Raw genomic sequence first — 19,283 nt, 5'->3', positions numbered from 1 at the left:
GAAATCAGGAAAAGTTGCCTAACATTAAACTGAGATGATGTGAAGCTGACCTGTTTCCCATTCCTAACTTTAATGGGGTTACAGTACATTAGTGTTTCCTTAGCATTACATGACACACTGTCCTGGGCTCTGTATTCCATTCTGAACACAACGGCCGAACCTGGGCCTTTCTACGCTTCTCTGGTGAAGGCTCCCTAGGGCAACGATGCGCAATATCTACTTCTGACTTTCCATGTTCCAGAACTCACAGTGTTCCTACTCAGGAACTTGCAATTCCCGTGTGGAACTCTTAAAAGGACCCGTTAGAATACCAGGGCTCAAGTGATTCACTTCATCCTGCATTTATCACCATCTCAGTTCCTTTTATCTCATGTGTATTCTCAATAGCCTATCTTAGTCCATGGTTCTTGGCACTTCATTTCCAGATGTACCCAACAGAAAATGAAATAAACTAATTCTCTTTGGGGACTGTTCAATCCCAGGTCTGTTCTTTCCTTCAGGTAGGATTATCGCTCTCCAGGAAACCCCTTTCAGGAGGAAACCTGACAGTGGTCATGACCGGCCCCACAGTGTGCTTTAGCTGAATAAATCTTGAAAAGTTAAGAGGTTTAGGCTTCATATTTTATTTTTATTTTTATTTTTATTTTTTTAGCTGAGCCATCCTGCCACCTGTTGGCAACTCAGCAGCAGCTCAGCTCGGCCATGAATGGACCCGGCGACCCTGTTGCTCAGAGCTCACACTCTTGAGCGAGCTCTTAACCAACTGAGCCACTCAGCCCGCCTTCAATTTTTTTGTTTTTTCTGTGACAGATATCTTCCTATCACTTCAACCTTGGAATAAAAGACATCTCCATTTTTATGTAAGATAAAAATAATTATGAATAGTTAGTTCTAAATAAAAAGCATTTAGTTCTGAATGACTTACTTCCAACTAAACATCAGGCATATAAAATAATGCATAATGCTATGATGGATCTGAACATGACCTTCCATGAAGAAGCTCGAAAACAGGTATTCAACATAAATCAGGTCAGCTTAAATAATATCCCTTTGAAAAGTGTCATACAAGAAAGAGAGCTACTGAAAGATCTGGCTTGCTTTCTGGCCTCCTTTGCTTTCCTTCAAAGGGACACCAGGGAGAGGTCCCCTGGGTTTCCATCACCTTGATCGTTGTGCTCTTGTGCTGGGGTGAGGCTGGAACTATGTGCTCTCCTTGGGTGGCTGGGTGGCCTGTGGCGGCTGCAGGGGCTGGGTGCCTGTGGCCGTTTTGATCGAGTTCAGGGTTTTGCTAAACCAAGAGTTTTTTGCAGCTTGGATTTCATTCATAAGGGCCCCTCTCTGATGTTCAAGTTCCTAGTTAAAGAAAGAACATCATCTTAGCTTTACAGATGTTTTCTCTCTGCCAAACAAAATCCAAGAATAGCCTTTTGGAATCCCCAGGTCTATATAACCATAGATTTCCTCCCACAAAGCCCAGGAGAGATTTAATTGGCTCCTTAATGCAAGAAAGAAGTTTTAGAGCTACAAGAGTCACCACTAAAAACTGGAACCTGTGCTTTCTCTGAACAGTGAAATGAAACCTCGTTGTATGTTTTTCTCCCCCTGCAATTTAGGTATAGGTTACAACCTGAGATACTATAACATGGTTAAAATCACACATAAACATAAACGTAGGGGTGGACTGAATTTTTACTGATAGTGTAAGCATGAATGGGTTCTAGTTCCAAACACAGGGCCTCTGCCCCTGAAAATGTGCAGCGCAGGAGCAGTTAAAGGCCACTGGTGCGGAGCAGGCTGGTGCCATGACAGGAAATGGCGGTGCGTGAGGATTGCCTATGAGAAGGAAATGGGGAATGTCTGTCAGAGGCCAGGGCTATTTTCCTAATTATGTTATCCTCCAACATGCAAAGAGATTATGGGGAAACAGATTGGCAAAATCAGGTAGAGCTGCAAAGAAGCTCCAAAGAAAAGAATGGGGGTCAGTCAATGTTCAACCACCAGGGGAAGGATAATAGACAGGGTTTAGCCTTTCATGTCTCAGAATCAGCTACCAAAATGACCAAGTTCAACAAGAGAAGGCCTTGGCAAAACAATCTCAGGGTAAACTAAACAAGCATATGCTTAAGTTCTCATAAGGTATAATTTTAATTAAAATTTCAATTAAATCTATGTGTTTCTGTCAGTGTTTGAAAATAATGATGTAAATGTGACTATGCAGGACATGTTAGTAGCCAGGAAATGTGCTGATCAAATAGAGTAACATCTACGATTCTGAGCTAGGTAGGTATTTTCTAAAGTCCTAGCATATGCTAGCCCACTAATGTTATTGTCTCCTGTTGGTATTTTATCACGGCACCAACCTGGATTTTACACTTGGCCTCCACCAGCTGCAGTTTGGTTTGTGCCAATTCCAGCTCCATCTCCCTCAGCTGCTTCCGAAGTGAGTCCTTCTCATCGTCCGACTCGAGTCCCTGGTCCTCTCTGTTTACGGCTGCTGGTTTCAAAGCACCCTCCTTGCTGAAAATGTCACTGCAGTGTTTACATGCCATCATTTTACCCTAAAAAATCCAAAAGAGAAAACCAACATCAAACTGCGTTCCACAGCATAAGTCACTTCCCAAAGCAACATAGGATTTGATTTTTATTGAGACGCTGCTTCTTGCCACCAAATGCACCATTTCAGAAGGCCATTATTTTTCTTGTGCTACAACCAAAATGGTTCTAGTCAGCACAAAACCCAATTATCCAAGACAGCTATTTCTTTTCCTTCCGGTATCTCTAGAGAGATTCTGGGAAGAGACAGTATTATAGCATCTCTTTGGAATCTGTTCTAGAAAGTTTGTATTCCCACTTCTCTTGCGAGTTGTCACACCCCATTCATTATGCTCTGCAAGCAGCATCTCATTTCATGCTAGAGCTGCCGTGTGAGGAGGTACTATCATCACCCGTCTGATACATGAAGAGACTCAGAAGTTAAGCAACTTGCCTATAGCAGACTGAGGCCATTCTCACTCACCTAAGTCTACCCTCGCAACAAATAAAGCATGTGCCCTTTTGTGCAGCTTTGTGCAAGATGGTCATTATTCAAGGTAATAAAAGGACCTCTGGCCTCGACTGCCAATAAGAACACAATCAGCACCGAATCACAGAAATGCTTTTCAAGACAGTAATGCTACTATTTTCTTAGCTCCAAAAATAGTTTAGGGAGAAAAGATATTATAGACTCTTTCTATTTGACGTCTTCCTGTTAAAACAACGTCAGTATGTCCACAACCACAACTTTCCCGATCTCTTCACACACTCACACACATACACATGCACTCACACACACACACACGTACTCACACACACACACACACACACATATACACACACAGCAGCTCTCCCCACATTTCTGTATTATTGTGCATGGCGCCACCATTTAGGCCTGAAGAGTTTGATGCCATCTTTTCACTAGCTTTTCCTTCATTCCATGTTCAGCTGATCACTCCATTCTTCCTTGGACATGTCCAAGCTTTCCCTATCCCCAGCCTGAGTCCCTAAAAGTCACCTTCTCTGCCCCCACTGATTTCTTTCTTATCCCATCCATAATGCACTCTTCAGAGTTCCGCCTGGCTAATGTTCATCATTACCTAGAACATGTAACTCTCGGCACACAGCAAGTACTTGTTATACATTCACTGTTGACTAAACAGAACGTTAAAATGGTGGCTTTTAATCCGGGTCTTCAAAGACTAAAAGTTTACCAAGCTGGGTAAGCAGTTCTATTAGGCTGAAACCTATGAGGGAATAGATTAAACTCACAAGAGGGAGGAAGACATTTTGGCTGAGAAACACCGTGTGCAGAGGCTGGGGCTTCAGAGCACTATGGGGAGCTTGAGACAGCTCAAGCAGGAGCAAGTGATACAGCAGTGAGAGGTGTAAAGTGAGAAGGGTTCCCCGTGACCATGTGGAAAGGTCCTTAACCAGAATGTTACCGAATCCTGGCTTTTTTCTGTAGAAAAGTCATTCATTCCCTTCCCCCAATCCTGTGCTCCTTGTTGGAGATGGGACCTCATGAAGCCAGGCTGGCAGACATGCGGAAATGCTAAGGTGATGGAGAGGCTGCAGATTCCCACCCAACGCCCAGTTCTCCTTCTTCCTTAGTAACAGAACCAGGATGTTATTTGGGCTGGAAATACACCTAGCTAAAAGGGGCCATTTCCTAGAAACCCTTGAAGCTCAGTGTAGCCATGAAACTAAGTTCTGGGCCGACCAAGTGGCATGTTGGTTAAGAACTGGCTTGGGATGCCAGAGAGCCCTGGTTCGGATCCCACATATGAGGGCCAGTGACACTGCCCTCTACAGCTAAGATGCTGAACGGCAGCTCGACTTGGGGCTGGGCTGCCGTGGGTCGCCTGTGACAGTGTAGGCTGCAGCCCCTGTGGCAGTGGGTTGCCATGGGTTACCATGTGTAGCCAGCAGCCAGCGGGAGCGGCCTGCTGCAGTGGGTTGCCATGGGCTACCGTGTGTAGCCAGCAGCCAGCATGAGCGGCCAGCAGCCGCAGTGAGCGGCCGTCCAGAAGCCGGCGACTGATCTGCCTCGCCTGGGGAGAGCGCAATGATGGTGCCAGCTTGGGCCAGTGAAGCAACATCCTCCACAACTAGACTGAAGAACAAAAGGACAGCAACTTATCTGTTCCCCTCCCCCAATTCCCCAATAAAATCTTTAAAAAAAAAAAAAAGAAACTAAGCTCTGCTATGCAAGCATGAGTGTGCTATGGACCTGCTGAGAAGGCTGCTGAGAGACAGCCCACCCAGCTGGAGGTGGGCCCTTACGTCCTTGCATCTCCTTCTGTCCTAAAATTCTACCATGGAATGTGGGTGTGATGGTGGGAACCCCAGCTGACAGGTTTGACTTTTAAGTGACCTTGGGGGTGGAAGCCCACACTGAGGATGTGGAGCACTAACAGCTGATGAGCTTGGATCACTGCCAAAAAACCAAGGATCTTTCTAGCCCTAGGTTTCTTTTACACGAGATAATCAACATCATTGGGGTTTAAGCCAATGTTATTTTGGGTTTTACATAGGTGGCCAATCTAATTCTAAATGGATACAGAAATTTATATCTGGGGATGCTCATTCTGATTATAGTGTAGAGGGTTAACTGGAAGCGGGAGGGGCAGAGGAAGGTTACAGGAGGATGGGACAATCAGAAGCTATCACATCATGCCAAACAAGAGATGAGGAAGTAGCACCAGAGGAAGATAAGGTAATATGATGTAAGGGCCGAGGGTATGGAGTGTAGAGTCTGACTCCTTGGGTTCAAATCCTGGCACAACTGCTTCTCAGCTATGTGACCTTGAGGAAATGAAGTTCCTGTTTTGGTAATCATCAGTAAAACGAGGCCACAATAAATCAGTAAAAAGACGATATTATAGTGTCTATCTTCTCGGGTAGTTGTGAGGGTTATATGGGATAATACATGTAAAGCCTTGCAACAGTACACACAGTAAGTGTTTAACAAGTGTTCACTGTCCTTTATTCTGGCTAAAACAAGTTCAAATTCCTCTTCCTGAATGTCACGGCCTTTCATTAGGTAACCCCACCTATTGTCCAGTAATTTCCTCTGTTCCTTAATACACACTCTAATCACATTGGTCTCCTTAAGGAGATACTGAAATGCTCACTCCTATTTCTGAGTCTTCACTCACACTGTTTCTAACAGAATGGCATTTTTAAATCCTTTTAACTGTACTCCACTCATCCTACTTTAGTCCAACCAGATCTAAAGTCAACTTTGGTCTATAGTTTTTACGATTTTGCTTTCTCTACAACTCTGATTGTCAGTGTCATTCAACTCAGCACTTACTTACATACTTTTGAACTAGTTCCTAAATGTCTCAAGTACATATACATATGGCTTGTTCCCATAAGAAAATTCTATGCTCTCTTCCATGTATAACTTCTATAAAAAAACAGAAGTCTAAAAGCTGTGCACATAGTAAATGCTCAATAAAAACTTTATTGCGTGATCAGTGTCAATCCTTGCTTCATTTTTATTTCTACCAAGAGTTTAGCTCAAGATAGTTAACCCTATTAGGCCATGACACTTCATCAGTTGAGTCCTGGTCAGTTTGCCTACAATGTACAAAGGGGCAAAGAAAGGGAAGAAATTAAACCAAAATTTTAGCACATTTGGGAAGAGAGACCACCAACTCTATACTCGCTAATAACATCATACTGATGTTTTGTAACATAAAGTAAGCAGCAAAGTTAAAATAAGGTTCATATTTTCAGTTCTCATGTCTCAGATTTTCAGGTTATAACTTATAAAAACATGCATATATTGTGTGCCAAGTACTATGCTAAGCACTTTATATACACTATCTTATTTAATCTTCAGAGTGACCTTCTGAGGCAGGTACTGTTATCTCTATCTTACAGAATACAAAATAAAGCTTAGAGAGGTTAAACGTGTCCACATTGTTAAACTAATGCTAACATGCCTAGGATGCATTTATTTACCAGTATTAAACCTGAATACATTCATACAGGATTATGTCAAGTTTCCAAAACACTGCCCAAAGCTGGCTGTGCCAACGTTGCTTCTTAAGAAGCCAATCCATTTGGTTTACTGCTTTTTCCATAGAATAACCAATTGCTTTTCTCAAATAATGAGTTTTGTCACTAGGAGGCAGAGTATAAATAAATGCTGCAAGGTTTTTTTTGTTGTTTTTTGTTTTTGTTTTTGTTTTAAATAAGCCTCTAAAAAATTGGAGGAAAAATCAGTTACCCAACATGTGTTTTCCAGCCAAGTTCTAGATTACCCATGGTGTTCACTGTTCAAGAGAGTGATGGGATGATCCCACTGGGTGTCAATTCAGGCATAGTTGGGATGCAGGCTGCTGGAGGCTCAGGGTTTCCACCACCCAAGAAAGTTCCGGGCCTCTTGTGACAATGCTGAAATCCTGCTACCTGCCTCTGACAGCCCGTAAGATTTATGGGAACATAACCAACCTTTCAGCTGCAGGGAAGAGGAGCACACTCGTCACACGAGAGACACTATTCTCCATAGTTTTTTTAGACCAAAGGGGTGGGTGGGTGGGTGAGATGTCTACACCCGACCTGCCTGTGGGCATTGTCATATACTGGGGTCTTCCTATCAGGTGGTCACTTAAGACTGTGAATCTGGAAGAAATTCTATCCCAGAACCATTTCACCCTCCTCACCTTCACCACTTCCAGTTCCTCCTTGCTGGCTGCTTGCTGCTTCTCCAGTCTGGTGCTTAACTGGGAACAGATCTAAGGGAAAGAAAAGAGTGTCTTTACTGGAAAACAGAATGACCCTTGCAGCATGTGTGCATAACTACTTATCAACTCATAGTACTCACATCTCTGACGCTAGAAGAAATTTTGCAAATGAGCAGCACTGTAAACTCCAGTCCTTTCTGCAGTGAGCAGACAGCCTGGGCGGGCCCCACATGGGACACACGCCTGAATCTTAATTCTTAGAAAAACACACGGGGTAGATTTCACTTCTTTCTGTCACCGGCCTTCATGACTGGTTCCAGAGAATTCCTGCCCTCGCTTTTGGAATCAACGATAGAATCTTTGCTGAGTATCTACTTTGTGCAAAGTGCCATGCTGGGCATCTGATGAAAAGAATTATCAACCAGAAACGTCTTCTGTCTACAGCCACAGAAAGAGTCTCTGTTTTCAACTACAAAAGTTTCCTGATGAAATGGCAGAGTGAATAAGACAAAGGTAAAATGACCAGAAAATAATAAAGATGAAAACTCTTATCAAGTGGTTTGGCAGCAGAGCATAAAAGGAAAAACCAGCAAGTCCAGCTCTACTGCTTTCTAGCATTGTGTCCTTAGACAAATTCACTAATCTTTCTAAGCTTCGTTTCCTCACCAAAAAGTGTTGTGCTGTGATAATCAATGGGAAGAAAAAAAAAATGTATGCAAAGGGTTTAGTACAGCACCTGGCTGATAAGCGCTCATTAAATAAAACCTCATTATTATTGATGCTGAAATAAGGTGCTAACAAGTACGAGAACAGGTAGAAATTAAGTGCTTTTAAAACTAAAAGTGTTTTTTAAAAATACTGGAAGCTCAACTCTTGTTGAATTTGAGTAAAATATGCATCTTTTATTTTTAAGAAATGAAGTAAAAGAGTTAAGGGATGTCAAATTTTAAAGTGCAATTTGGACTAAAAGCATAAAAGATCTACCTCTATTACCAAAACAGACATTTAAAAAAAAATCCCAGTTCACTCAAAAATAGTTCTAGAGACCAGGGCCTGCTTGTTGAGTTCGTTTCTAGTTTCTCCAGATCCAAGCCTGGAAACGATAAATGGGCCCGTATTAGACAATGTTAAAAAGGGTATATAACAAACCATATACCCTTTTAAATAAACCAAAATATTCTGAAATATAGCCAATAATAGCCAATTCCAACTATAGAATGCATTTAGATCATGTTTTATGTCCTAATTATCTTCAAACAGATGGGGTTGTTGCCTTTTACATATGTGAAGTACTTGCCAGAAAATATTCAAGAATAGTCCTGAGGATTGCTATTTGAAGAGTGCTGCATATGGCGGCCACCCATGGCCTAACGTGGCAACAAAAAGAAAAAATGTATTTGCTGTGATGGCAAGTTCCACAGCACACCATCTTCAATGTTCCTTGATTGCTTCAATGTCTAACTACCCCCTCTCCTACTTACCCAAATTCAAAAAATCTCAGGACCACTTTCAGTGTTTTCCTTTGTTCTAGCAAAAAATGACTATTTTTTATGTCTCCCTCTTTTCCGTTGTCATGGCTACTTCTTTTAGTTTAGGGCCCTATTTTTCCTCCCCTGGGCTCTGTCTGTGTCTGCCTGTGGATCTCCACACGTGATTACATTTCTCACTGGGACAGAGTCATGGCGACCATCTGCCCTGATCATGCCGCTGTCCTGCGCAATCATTCCTGCTACAACCAGAATTAAGTCCAAGTTCCTCGTCCCATCCCGGAAGACCTTCCTTGAACTGGGCTCAGCTCCCCGATGCTTCTCTTCTATACTTGAAACTTTTTGCCACACGAAACTATGTCTGTTCACTAACCCACCTCACGCCTTTGCACATGCTGTTCCCTTTCCACCATGTCCATCCTCTCCTTCTCCTGTCCACATCCCCACATCTCAGGTAGCCTTGGAAGCACAGCTCAAGTCACTCCGTCTCCAGGAAGGGTTTCCTCATTTCCCATGGGCGATACAGTCCCTTTCCTCCTCTTTATGCCCAGGTGGCATCTCCCTGTTACAAGGCCAGGTAGCCACATAGGACAACGAGCTCCCACATTCTATACTGTGGCAGCAGAGGGCACACTGGCCCGCTAGCTACTGCCATTTCATACAATCACTAAACTTTAGTCCTGGGCAAAGAGGCCAATGTCCCTAGTGTGATCCATAGGAAATGAACTTCTGAGTAGGGCAGACAGGATCCCCCTGGTAACTAACAATAAGGCTTCTCATTTCTCTAAGTCTACCAAACATCATAAACAAATGGGGCCGTTTTGCTCAAATAAACCTCCCATGTTATCAGTAAGCATGTCCAACCATGTCTGTTCCAGAGGAAAAAAATAAGCCACCAAAGTTAATGAATGCATGAAGTCATTGTTCTAGAAATTATAAGAACAAAATATTTTTCTCCAAAGAAAAACAATAATAATTACCTTTACAGTGACAAAAACCACAGTGGCACATTACCTGTTTATATTCAGCAATGATAGCTGTCGTCTTCTTGATTTCATACTCTGCCTTCTCTAGCTGTTTCCTAAAGACCTCTTTTAGCTAGAAAGAGTGAGAAACATTAAGACTCAGTCAAAATCTTAACAATAAATTTCCCCAATCATCTCGATCCAGCCTGCCCGAATCACAGCCAACGACAAGGTAAACACTACGACTCTATAAATTCTCCCTGAAGCGACATCTTGGCTCATTTGAAAAACCTAATCATCTCCGGAGATACAGAAATCTTACTTTCCTTCCTGTAACATATCAGGCATGAGCAATCCTGTTATAAAAATGCTTACGTGTACTGATCACTTTATAAATCTATTGTTAAAAAGTATCCATTCAGAAGCTACCTTTCTCCGTCTGAGAGTCTAAAACAAACACCAAGGCAACGTTGCAGGCACCCTTATTATAAATGTTATAAATTACTGAGAAACCCAGTTAGGCCTTCCTGTTCAGTCCCCGCCATCGCTGCCCTCACTTCTCTGAATGTAGAAACGAGGCTTTGGGAAACAGATGGAGAAAGATGAGAGCTCTTGAGGTCTGGAGATGTCAAGAAACAGTGGCTTTAGAAGGAGCTAAGGTGACACCCAATGCAGGTACTTGTTATAGTCACAGAAATGCTAATTTACAAATGCTAAAATTAAAATCAGTTATTTTCATAGCCCAGCAGCTCTAGAATTCTAGGTCTAGGGGAGGGTAGAGATGATGAAAAAGGTCAGGTGCCACCAGATAGAGGGAAAAGAATACAATTCCTCCAAGCCGCTGACCAAACAAACAAACAAAAACTAATAATAAAAAAAAGTCTGGTTAATCTTCAAGTACATAATCAGAACAGATGGCTCTGCATTGCAGCACCCCCAGTTATGAATGGGCTATAATTTGTACTTGCTAATTCACAAATTAGTACAATTTATAATCGGACTCATATCATTAGAAGATTTCTGAATTTCTTCATATTTGCTACATTCTAAAATTCTACAAGTAATGTGTAGGCTATACTGATTCAAACTTAGTCTCTATTTTCTCTCTTACATAATTTAAGGACATAACCATAGCCTGCTTCCTCCTGGGATAGGGCCGCACTGACTTTAGGACAAACTCACATGGCTGACGGGCTTAGAGCAAGTGTCACTAATTCTCTAAGCCATAGTTTTCTCATCTAACAAAGCTCATGAGGGTCCCATATGATTAAAACAGGACACACACACACACACACACACACACACACACACACACACGGAAGAAGCACAAAATAAATTCATTTGCAAATTCATTGTTTACCTGAGGTCCTGAAAGTGAGCCCCCCAAAAAGCAGGAGGTAAAAGAAAAAACAAAACAGCCTAGATCAAACTGGATACAAACTGGATAATCAGCCCCTCAAAAACTTAGAGTGTTAAAAAAAATATATATATATATATATATATATATATATATATATATATATATATATATATATATATATCTTGGTCCACAGTAAATGCCAAAAGAAAAAAAAGAAAAAATCATGGAACACTTTTTATAAACCCTGGAAGGTGCTAAATGATACATCCATTCCTGAGTAACTTTCCTGGGACCTTTCCCTTCTTGGATGTAGGTCTTTAAAAGGCTTTGTGTTCTGTTTTATATTTAGCATCACTGATATGTGAGGACGAATCTCATTAAAATGAACAAGTTAATCACGCCTGGCCAGGGCTCGCACAGATGGAGGGCACCGGGGAAGCCGCCGGCTCTTCCCCTGGAAAGCCGGAAGCGCTGACATCTTGGGCGGAAAGGCCCTTCCTGTCGCCTATCCAGGACCCTGGCAATGGTGGTGTCTTCCAGCTGATTAGCCTCCGAGCTTACGGAAGATGGTAGGCTGATCTTGTATGAGCTAGGAGGCTAATAAGTTCAGGGCTGCTTCCCCCAGGGACTAAGGTGTGAGGGCCCTGCCAGAACGTGGGCATGAATCAGGAAAAGTACACATGGCCTGCTGAGGCAACTCCCAGCAGGGATTTCTGTGAGCTTTCCGCGTAACAGGCCTCAGAAACGACTTCAGAGAAATCAATTATCTTGGAGATAGGACAGGAAATGTGCAGATTTCTCAAAGCTCTTGGATCATCATCCGAAGTCACTAAACTTAGAGAAAACTTAACACCCTCGCTAGACAGCTCAGTAAAGGCAAATTCCTAAAAGCTGTTCGAGGGAGGAAATGCTGCCTCCTCTTCTGACGCCTTCCCAAGAAATGTCAGCACTCGGTGCTCCTCGCATGTCCCGCTTCCACGTCACCCTTGATTTTGAATAAAGCCACTTCTTGTTTGCAGAACTGATCCCCTGCATCTCCTGTGTCGGACACCTGTGCAAGGAAAAGCCCGCCATGCCTTTCACCTGCGCGGCCCCCTCCTCCTGCTTCCTCTTCTCTTCTTCAATCTCCACCAGCCTCTGTTTGGTCAAGAGCAGCTCCTTATTCAGCACGTCGGCCTTGTCTTCCGCCTGCATCAGAGCACGGTCACAGTCACAAAGGAGGTAAGAGCCTGTGTGCACCCTCCCTCCAGCCTCCACCTGTTTTTGTTCCAGCATCCCTTCGAGCCAGCTTTCCCCTCCTAGCTCACCCAGGGGGTGGCTGCTTTCACTGAATTCCAACTACACACCAGGCCCTCGGCACACATTATCTCTAATCCTCAAAACAATACTTCTTTTCCAGATAATCACAGGGAGGTCTGCAGAGATCAAACGGAGACACACACCTGATATCACAGCCATGAGCTGAATTCAGGTTTGAAGGGCATCAGAGAGCCCACGCTCTTCTAAAGGCTTCCTACACATTTTCGGATGTCACAGCAGCACTCACTCTGAGACTGTGCAGATGGGTGAAGGGGTGGAGCCTCCTATGGAAGCTTCTAACTGGTACTGAATGGGGCTGGATTCAGAGAGGGTGAGCACACAGGGGGAGCCATGGACCAGTCAGGGGAGAAAATTCAAAGACCGAGCCCCACAAGGGACCTCACACAGAACAATGAGCATAGTAGAGAGAAATTAAGACCGAAACCCCAGGATAGAGACAGCCAGGAGGAAAACTGAAACATGGACCAGCAATCCAAACAGAAAAGACCGTATTTCTACAATGGCCAAGAAAAGCTCCGAGTCCTCTGGTCTTACCTTGGATACAAAGCCAAAGTTAGCTACGAGCGCACTCAGCGTATGTTTAACTTAGTTAACACGTGTCTATTTTACACCCTAAGGCCCTTACCTCACTCTGTAGGGCACGGCTTCAAGTTCACATCTGCAGGGAGCATGGCCTGAGCCCTGCCCCACACACCTCCCTCTACATTAGTTCCTCTGTTTAACGCTCTATTTCCCTCGGTAGCACTTAGCGCCATCTGTAATGATGATGTGCGACTTGTCTTCCCCACTAGACTTTAAGCTCTGGGGGCAGGAGCCACATCTCTTTGAGGCATCACTACATCCCCAGAAGCAAGCCCAGCACCAAGAACAGAGTGGGTGCGTCCTCGGTATTTGGTGAATGAATGGAGGTGGCTCTCAGAGTCACGGCAGAAGCAGGCTGTGTGGGGTGGAGGTGGCAGAGGGCCACCGATGAGCTCAGCAGAGAAAGACGCAGAGGAGAAGCAGCTACCCCTGGCTGACAGCAGCACAAACTTATCCAAGTAATCGTGAAAACTGGCCAGGTGGCCTCCTGTCTGTTTCGCCATGTCTCCCACATGTCCAGATGGCGAGGCCAGCAGTCAGCTGGGTGCTGGCAGAGAAGCTGCATTTTCTGTTCTCACTCTCTTATAGTCCCCATGTTCCATGTCCGTGGTTATAGCTCTGTTTTCAGATCATTTGGAATTGCCGGGTAGTTAAGGTGAAAAAGTCCCTTTTAAAGACTCTAAAATTTGCTCAGACACATTAGATTGTTAGGGAGGAGGGGCAGAATTATGAAGCAAAAGAACATCTTAAAATTAGAGGTGGACCTCAGAAAATGCAACAGATATGTTTCAAGTTAAGTTTTCATGTAGATTATGGAAACTCAAGAGCCGCAAGCCAGATGACAGAAGTTCCCCACAAAGCAGGGAGACCCTTCTCAAAGTCTCAGACAGAGGGTCCTCAAGTGGAAAATCATTAAGCCGATCCTTTCAGTGTTTATTAAAAATCAAACAAAATCTATCTGCCTATAACTCCAACCACTGATTCAAATTCAACCCTAGAAAATCGGAGCGACAGCCCTGCTAATAAAGATTATAATTTAACCTCCTCTTACAGTACCCCCAGCAAGTTCCATTTTGTGAAATTTATAATATAAATCATGACACTCTGAAATAATTTATTTCCAAGCTTGGTTTCTCAAAGGGAGATTCACCCCAAATTTTAGCCTTTTGTAAACTTTTGAAGAATCAATGCTATCACCCTGACATTCAGTAATGAGCTTCTTAAATTCTGCAGCGTATCTAGACATTTTACAGTTTTTGGAAATGTCCCTGAGAAAAAGAAAATAAAACCACTTCCCTGAGGAAATCTTTAATAGACACCTAAATATTTATGATGAGAGGACCTGCTACTTTAATCTCATGTTTTCTGCTGCACATTCTTTACCAGGTCAAGGTAAGGCAGGCTGACTCTTTCTGTTGTTATCAGATCTGACACTTGCAGGCATTTCTGTGGGTCCCGTATGGAAGAGTCCCAGAATTTTCCAGGGAGCTTCATCTGAAGTTTCTCCTCTATGTTAAACAGTGGAGGAGGAGTGATTTTACTGCTCATCAAAATAGGGCCAGGTCTAAAATAACCTGGTTCTCCCTCTAAAAACAATCTTCAGGGTCTTCGTACAGCCAATCTCTATACCTCACTTACATAAGTAGAAATCATCTTTCACATTAAATGAACCTCTAGGAACATAACACTAAACAGATAGATACTTAAATTCTATCTGTGAACCCAAATTCTAAAACCTTCACCATAATTTGATAAAACTGAGTGGACCATTGTTATTATTAATCTTGTAGTCACTTACCAATACCTTACAGTGCCTTATTGATACTGAAATTTCTAATTGCTCACTAATGCTTCTACGACATGTGAGAGAAACGACACTGCCATTTGTGATTTAGTCATGAAACAACCGATACCCTGATCAAAAGGCTCAGCTGTAACATCAGGATGAGGATCTGTCAGAAATGGTTTTGCAAAGAATTAGCCAAGTCAGTTGTTCAATTTAAAACAAAATAAATGAATTTGCCACTTATTACAGGTAGCTTCCCTAACACGGAACGTGCTGTGGGGAGAAGGGACCTCGGCACAGCCTTGGGAGGGAAACACCGGTTCTTTCTGTCTCTTCTGACTGCTCCCAGGGAACAGGATATGGCAGGAAGGGCTGAGAGCAGGCAGCAGCAGAAAATGACATGGAGATGCTGTATCTTTGTACATTTCTCATCCCTGAGAAGCCCTTAATTAAAAGGAGCCTGGGCCGGCCAAGTGGCTTGTTGGTTAAGAGTTGGCTTGGGAGCGCGAGCTCTGAGCAGCAGGGCTGCTGGTTCGGTTTCCACATGAGGGCCAGTGATGCTGCGCCTTCTACAGCTAAGATGGTGAACAACAGCTCGACCTGGAGCTGGGCTGCCGTGAGCTACTGTCAGTGGCCATCCAGAGCTCTGCCGGTGACCGACTGCCTCACCCGGGAAGAGCGCAATGATCATAATACCAACATGGGCCAGTGAAGTGACGTCCTCCACAACTAGACTGAAGAACAGAAGGAGAGCAACTTGTCTGTTCCCCTTCCCCGATTCCCCAATGCTGCTCCCTGCTCCTAATTCCTCAATAAAATCTTAAAAAAAAAAAAAAAGGAGTCTGAGGGAGGGTGAGTTGTTAAAAGAGAAGGCTCTGTCTGAGAGGAAAAACCAGGAGCCTTGGATGCCTAGGAAGCCTGAAGCCAACACTGAAATGACAAGGGTAAGGGGTAATTTATTTTCAAAAAGTACCCAATTACCTAATTAATGTTTGTTTGCCTTATATTTCAAATATAATCTGCTTTTATGTTCATTTATTGTTTGCCAAAGTTTTGCTATTTTAATTAAGAGAGTTGATTTTGATAAACTGGGAACGGTAAAGTACCAGGTGAACTGGGTGAAGGCAGGGAAAGCCAGTCCGTTAGCTCTCAGGTGAGTGCCCTTCCTGGAGGCTGGAGAGGCAGGTCACCCAAACCACAGGGACAGCATTCTGATCCGTGAATAAGCCCCGCTCTGAGGCAGAAACTGCAAAATCAGGTGCTAGGAGGAGATATGCATGAAAGAGCAACTTGTATTCTTTCATCTAGATAACAAGATTCAAAAGGCAGGGGTCAGGTCTTACTTCCTTCCATAAAAAGGGAGAGAATGAGAGGCATGATGGGAGGAAATAAGGGTGAGAAGGAATAAATGAAGGAATCTTTTCTTCAGGGACTGATCTATAATAGTATCTACATGAAGTAGCTAGGTATGCAATAATCATTTCAGGAGTACCACATAACCGTCATTCCAGACTGATCCATAAAATGAATTTTCTTGGAAAAACTTTACATAATGTATTTTTAAATAATATATTTTTATAATTATTTTAAAATAATATATGTATTTAAATATGCATGTTTTTAAATAATATATTTTAATAATTTTAAAATAATGTATTTTACATTTTAAAAAATGTTAAACAAATTTTGAAATAATATATTTTTTCTGATTGTTAAAAAGTTATAATGCATATTATTATTTAAGCAAGGGTGGTCAAGTAGTTTAAGGTCTTCTGATAAAAGATCAGTAATTAAACGAATAAAAATATAAAGATGCATATAAAAAATTAGGTTTACTTTTATCACCCAGGGATATCTAGTAGTAAAATTTTGATGTATTTTCTTGTAGGCATTTTTCCCGTAGAGGGATAGTCCAGCCTCCTTTCCTACAAGATAGCCCTATGCCAGCCATAGCCCTTGTAATTTATATGCAAACATTATACACAAATTAATTTAATGTTTTTTAAAAATACTATTATATCATTATCTTCCCACTGTTTTTAAAAACTATTCCAAAAACCCATTTTAGAGACACTTTCATTCTCCCCTTCTATTGGACATATGCATTATTTCTATTTTTTATTCTTACAAGTAACACTACAGTAAATAACCTTGTATATATATTTTTTTTTAACCAAATCTCTATTTTTGTTAGGTTAGCTTTCCACTGCATCCCCACTGAGTCCAACTGCTTAAAACTTTTTTCATTTAGTTAGCCGTCTTAAGGAAACTATTAATGGATAAGAGGTTAAAATAACAGAATCTGCTGTGTATTAACTTTGGAAAGTTAATACGGAATTTCATTCTAGTACTAACTCACTGCTATAATCTTATTAGTACAAAAACATAATCGTTGAGGTCAGGTGGGGTGGGGGTGGGGGGGTGACCCTGGCCGACTGGGGCGGCTCTGCCTTCTTTGGTTCTGACTCTTTTAGTCTCAGCTTTCCTGCTACCTCTAACGACTTCCAAATAGAGTGGTTGCATGGGGTTTGTGGTGAAAAGGGCCATCCCCTCACCTCCCCCACCGGGCTGCTTTTCCTACCTTCCATATCCGGCGTCCTGAGAGCACAGATTTTGTTTTATTTTCAAACTCCATTTAGTGCTGACTCCTTCAGCCCCGTCCTCCCCACTTTTAGCCCTATTGTCTTATCAGTGGTCTTATCTGTCATCTTACTGTGGTTAAAACTGTTGAGCTGCAACATTAGCTGTTTATATGGGAAAAAAGAGTTGTGGCAGGGGCCATTTTTAAACATTTAAAAAATTCCTTCAACTTTAAACATTCAATCAGATTTATATTATTAATGGATTTGTATTTTAAATATTGCCAATTCTCAGAGCGCAGAGAATGCCTACTTTTTTTTTTTTTTTTTTTTACAGATTCAATAGTCTAAGTCTCAATTTTTCTCCACTACTTGTTGGGAATATTCACTTTTTAAAAGTCAGAACATGGAGTAATAATTTTAAATCTACACAAGACTCCTTTCATGTTGCCAACTATCTTTGAAAACACTAGCAATAGAAAACAGGAAGTCCCGAAGCTGTCGGTAATTTTGTAAAGAACAAGGGAAGTAAAACAATTTAAGGTCTTCACAGCAACAGCTAACATTTATCCAACACGTACTATGGAGGTGCCCGACTTTACTTAATTCTCACATCTCCCCTGTAAGACACACTTCTTTATACCTATGGGCAGGGGAAGAACTGCCTAGGCACATGGTTAGGGAGTGGTAATGCCAGGATTCACACCCAGTGCTGCTCTCGGCCACCAGGACGCCTGGCAACCCAACAATGCATGTATCTGAACACTCATACTTCATGGAAAATCTTCACATTTACTGCCAATGAGAATTCTTTCTGGAACAAAAAGTGACACACCTACCAGTGTTAGAATGGCATTCGTGTACGTGACTGATGTGCTCAGGTGATTATGCTGGCAGCCCTTGGTTTAGGAAAAGTACAGATGAAGAGAGGAGACGCCAGAGAAGTTCAGAGGTATAGACTAAATATGTCGCACATGCTGTTTGGAAGCGACCCAAACCTTTCTCAAAGCCTTGCGTTTTCCACCTGCTCCAAAGAGCACAAGCAGTCAGTCCCCTGCCACCTGCCACCCACACATCCATCCATCAAAGCAGCTAACTCAGTGACAAGGACAGAGGCAGTCCCAGCGGGCCTGTGGAGAGGCAACTTGGTCCTGGTCTTTGAGGAGGCTGTCACAATCTTACCTTTACCTAGTGAGTGACGAATTTACCTGATCCAAGTCATTCCGCAGGGCAATTTTGCTGGTTACTAGTTCATGGGCGAGGTCATCATTCTCTTGTTCCAATCTCATGCTGGCCTCCTGTAATCTCCGGTTCTCCCTCTGCAGGAAAAGAGCAAAGCCAGAGGCTGGCGTGAGCGCCTGGGCGCACTGGCATCAACAGATGGGACTGGCGAGGAAAAACGAGAGCAACAACAGCGTGGACTTCTGAAGGTGTAAAAAGAGAAGGTGCGAGTGGCACAGGGAGGCAGAGCTGTCCGGAAAACATCAGTGAGTGAAGCTGGCGGTGCAGAGGCGGCACGCTCCCCAGTGGCACTTACAACTGTCCCTGAAGCCTTCCAGACAGGACTTCATTCTAAAAAGTGTGCCACAAAAAAGCAACATTCCCAAACATAAGCCCAGTCCTGTGAGGTTTCCGCATAGACCTAGAACGCAGACACAGGCAGTTCTTTGTTGGAAACATGCACAATTACCCCACCCTGACCTTGGGAAACCGCAAGACACAGTAGGGTTGAAATGGGGGAAAACCACTAGACATTTCTTCAAACTGTTTTTCCAATAGCAGGGTTCGAATTCTCTGAACATATGTACCCAGAACCAGGCTACACGGGTTCATGACTGCAGTCAACCGACATCTTCATTCTTTGGGTAAAAATATATTTCCTTTTCTGAACACCAACTTCTGTGTTAGTAAGAGCAGTAATCCTTATGATAATGTCTCTAAACGTTTGCTTTGGGTATTTTGAAGTTTCAGA

The 19,283-nt window shown here is 42.8% G+C and overlaps 1 protein-coding gene across 8 annotated transcripts in view; it reads right to left on the bottom strand.

Moving 5' to 3' along the window:
* Positions 1-737: 737 nt before the first annotated feature.
* RABGAP1L (RAB GTPase activating protein 1 like) overlaps positions 738-19,283 on the bottom strand; it is a 457,210-nt gene continuing 438,664 nt past the window's right edge. For all 8 annotated transcript variants that reach the window (XM_019648299.1, XM_019648284.1, XM_019648290.1 and 5 more), the window contains 6 exons: positions 18,520-18,630; positions 12,128-12,232; positions 9,734-9,817; positions 7,212-7,283; positions 2,361-2,558; positions 738-1,353 (listed from right to left, as the gene is read on the bottom strand). In XM_019648299.1, coding sequence (XP_019503844.1) covers positions 1,201-1,353; positions 2,361-2,558; positions 7,212-7,283; positions 9,734-9,817; positions 12,128-12,232; positions 18,520-18,630 — 723 coding nt within the window. In that variant the 3' untranslated portion in view covers positions 738-1,200. The remainder of the gene's footprint in view (positions 1,354-2,360; positions 2,559-7,211; positions 7,284-9,733; positions 9,818-12,127; positions 12,233-18,519; positions 18,631-19,283) is intronic.

This window comes from Hipposideros armiger, unplaced genomic scaffold (genome assembly GCF_001890085.2).
Source record: "Hipposideros armiger isolate ML-2016 unplaced genomic scaffold, ASM189008v1 scaffold_6, whole genome shotgun sequence".
In the NCBI taxonomy this organism is placed as follows: Eukaryota; Metazoa; Chordata; class Mammalia; order Chiroptera; family Hipposideridae; genus Hipposideros; species Hipposideros armiger.
This window is presented reverse-complemented; position numbering and strand designations above follow the sequence as displayed.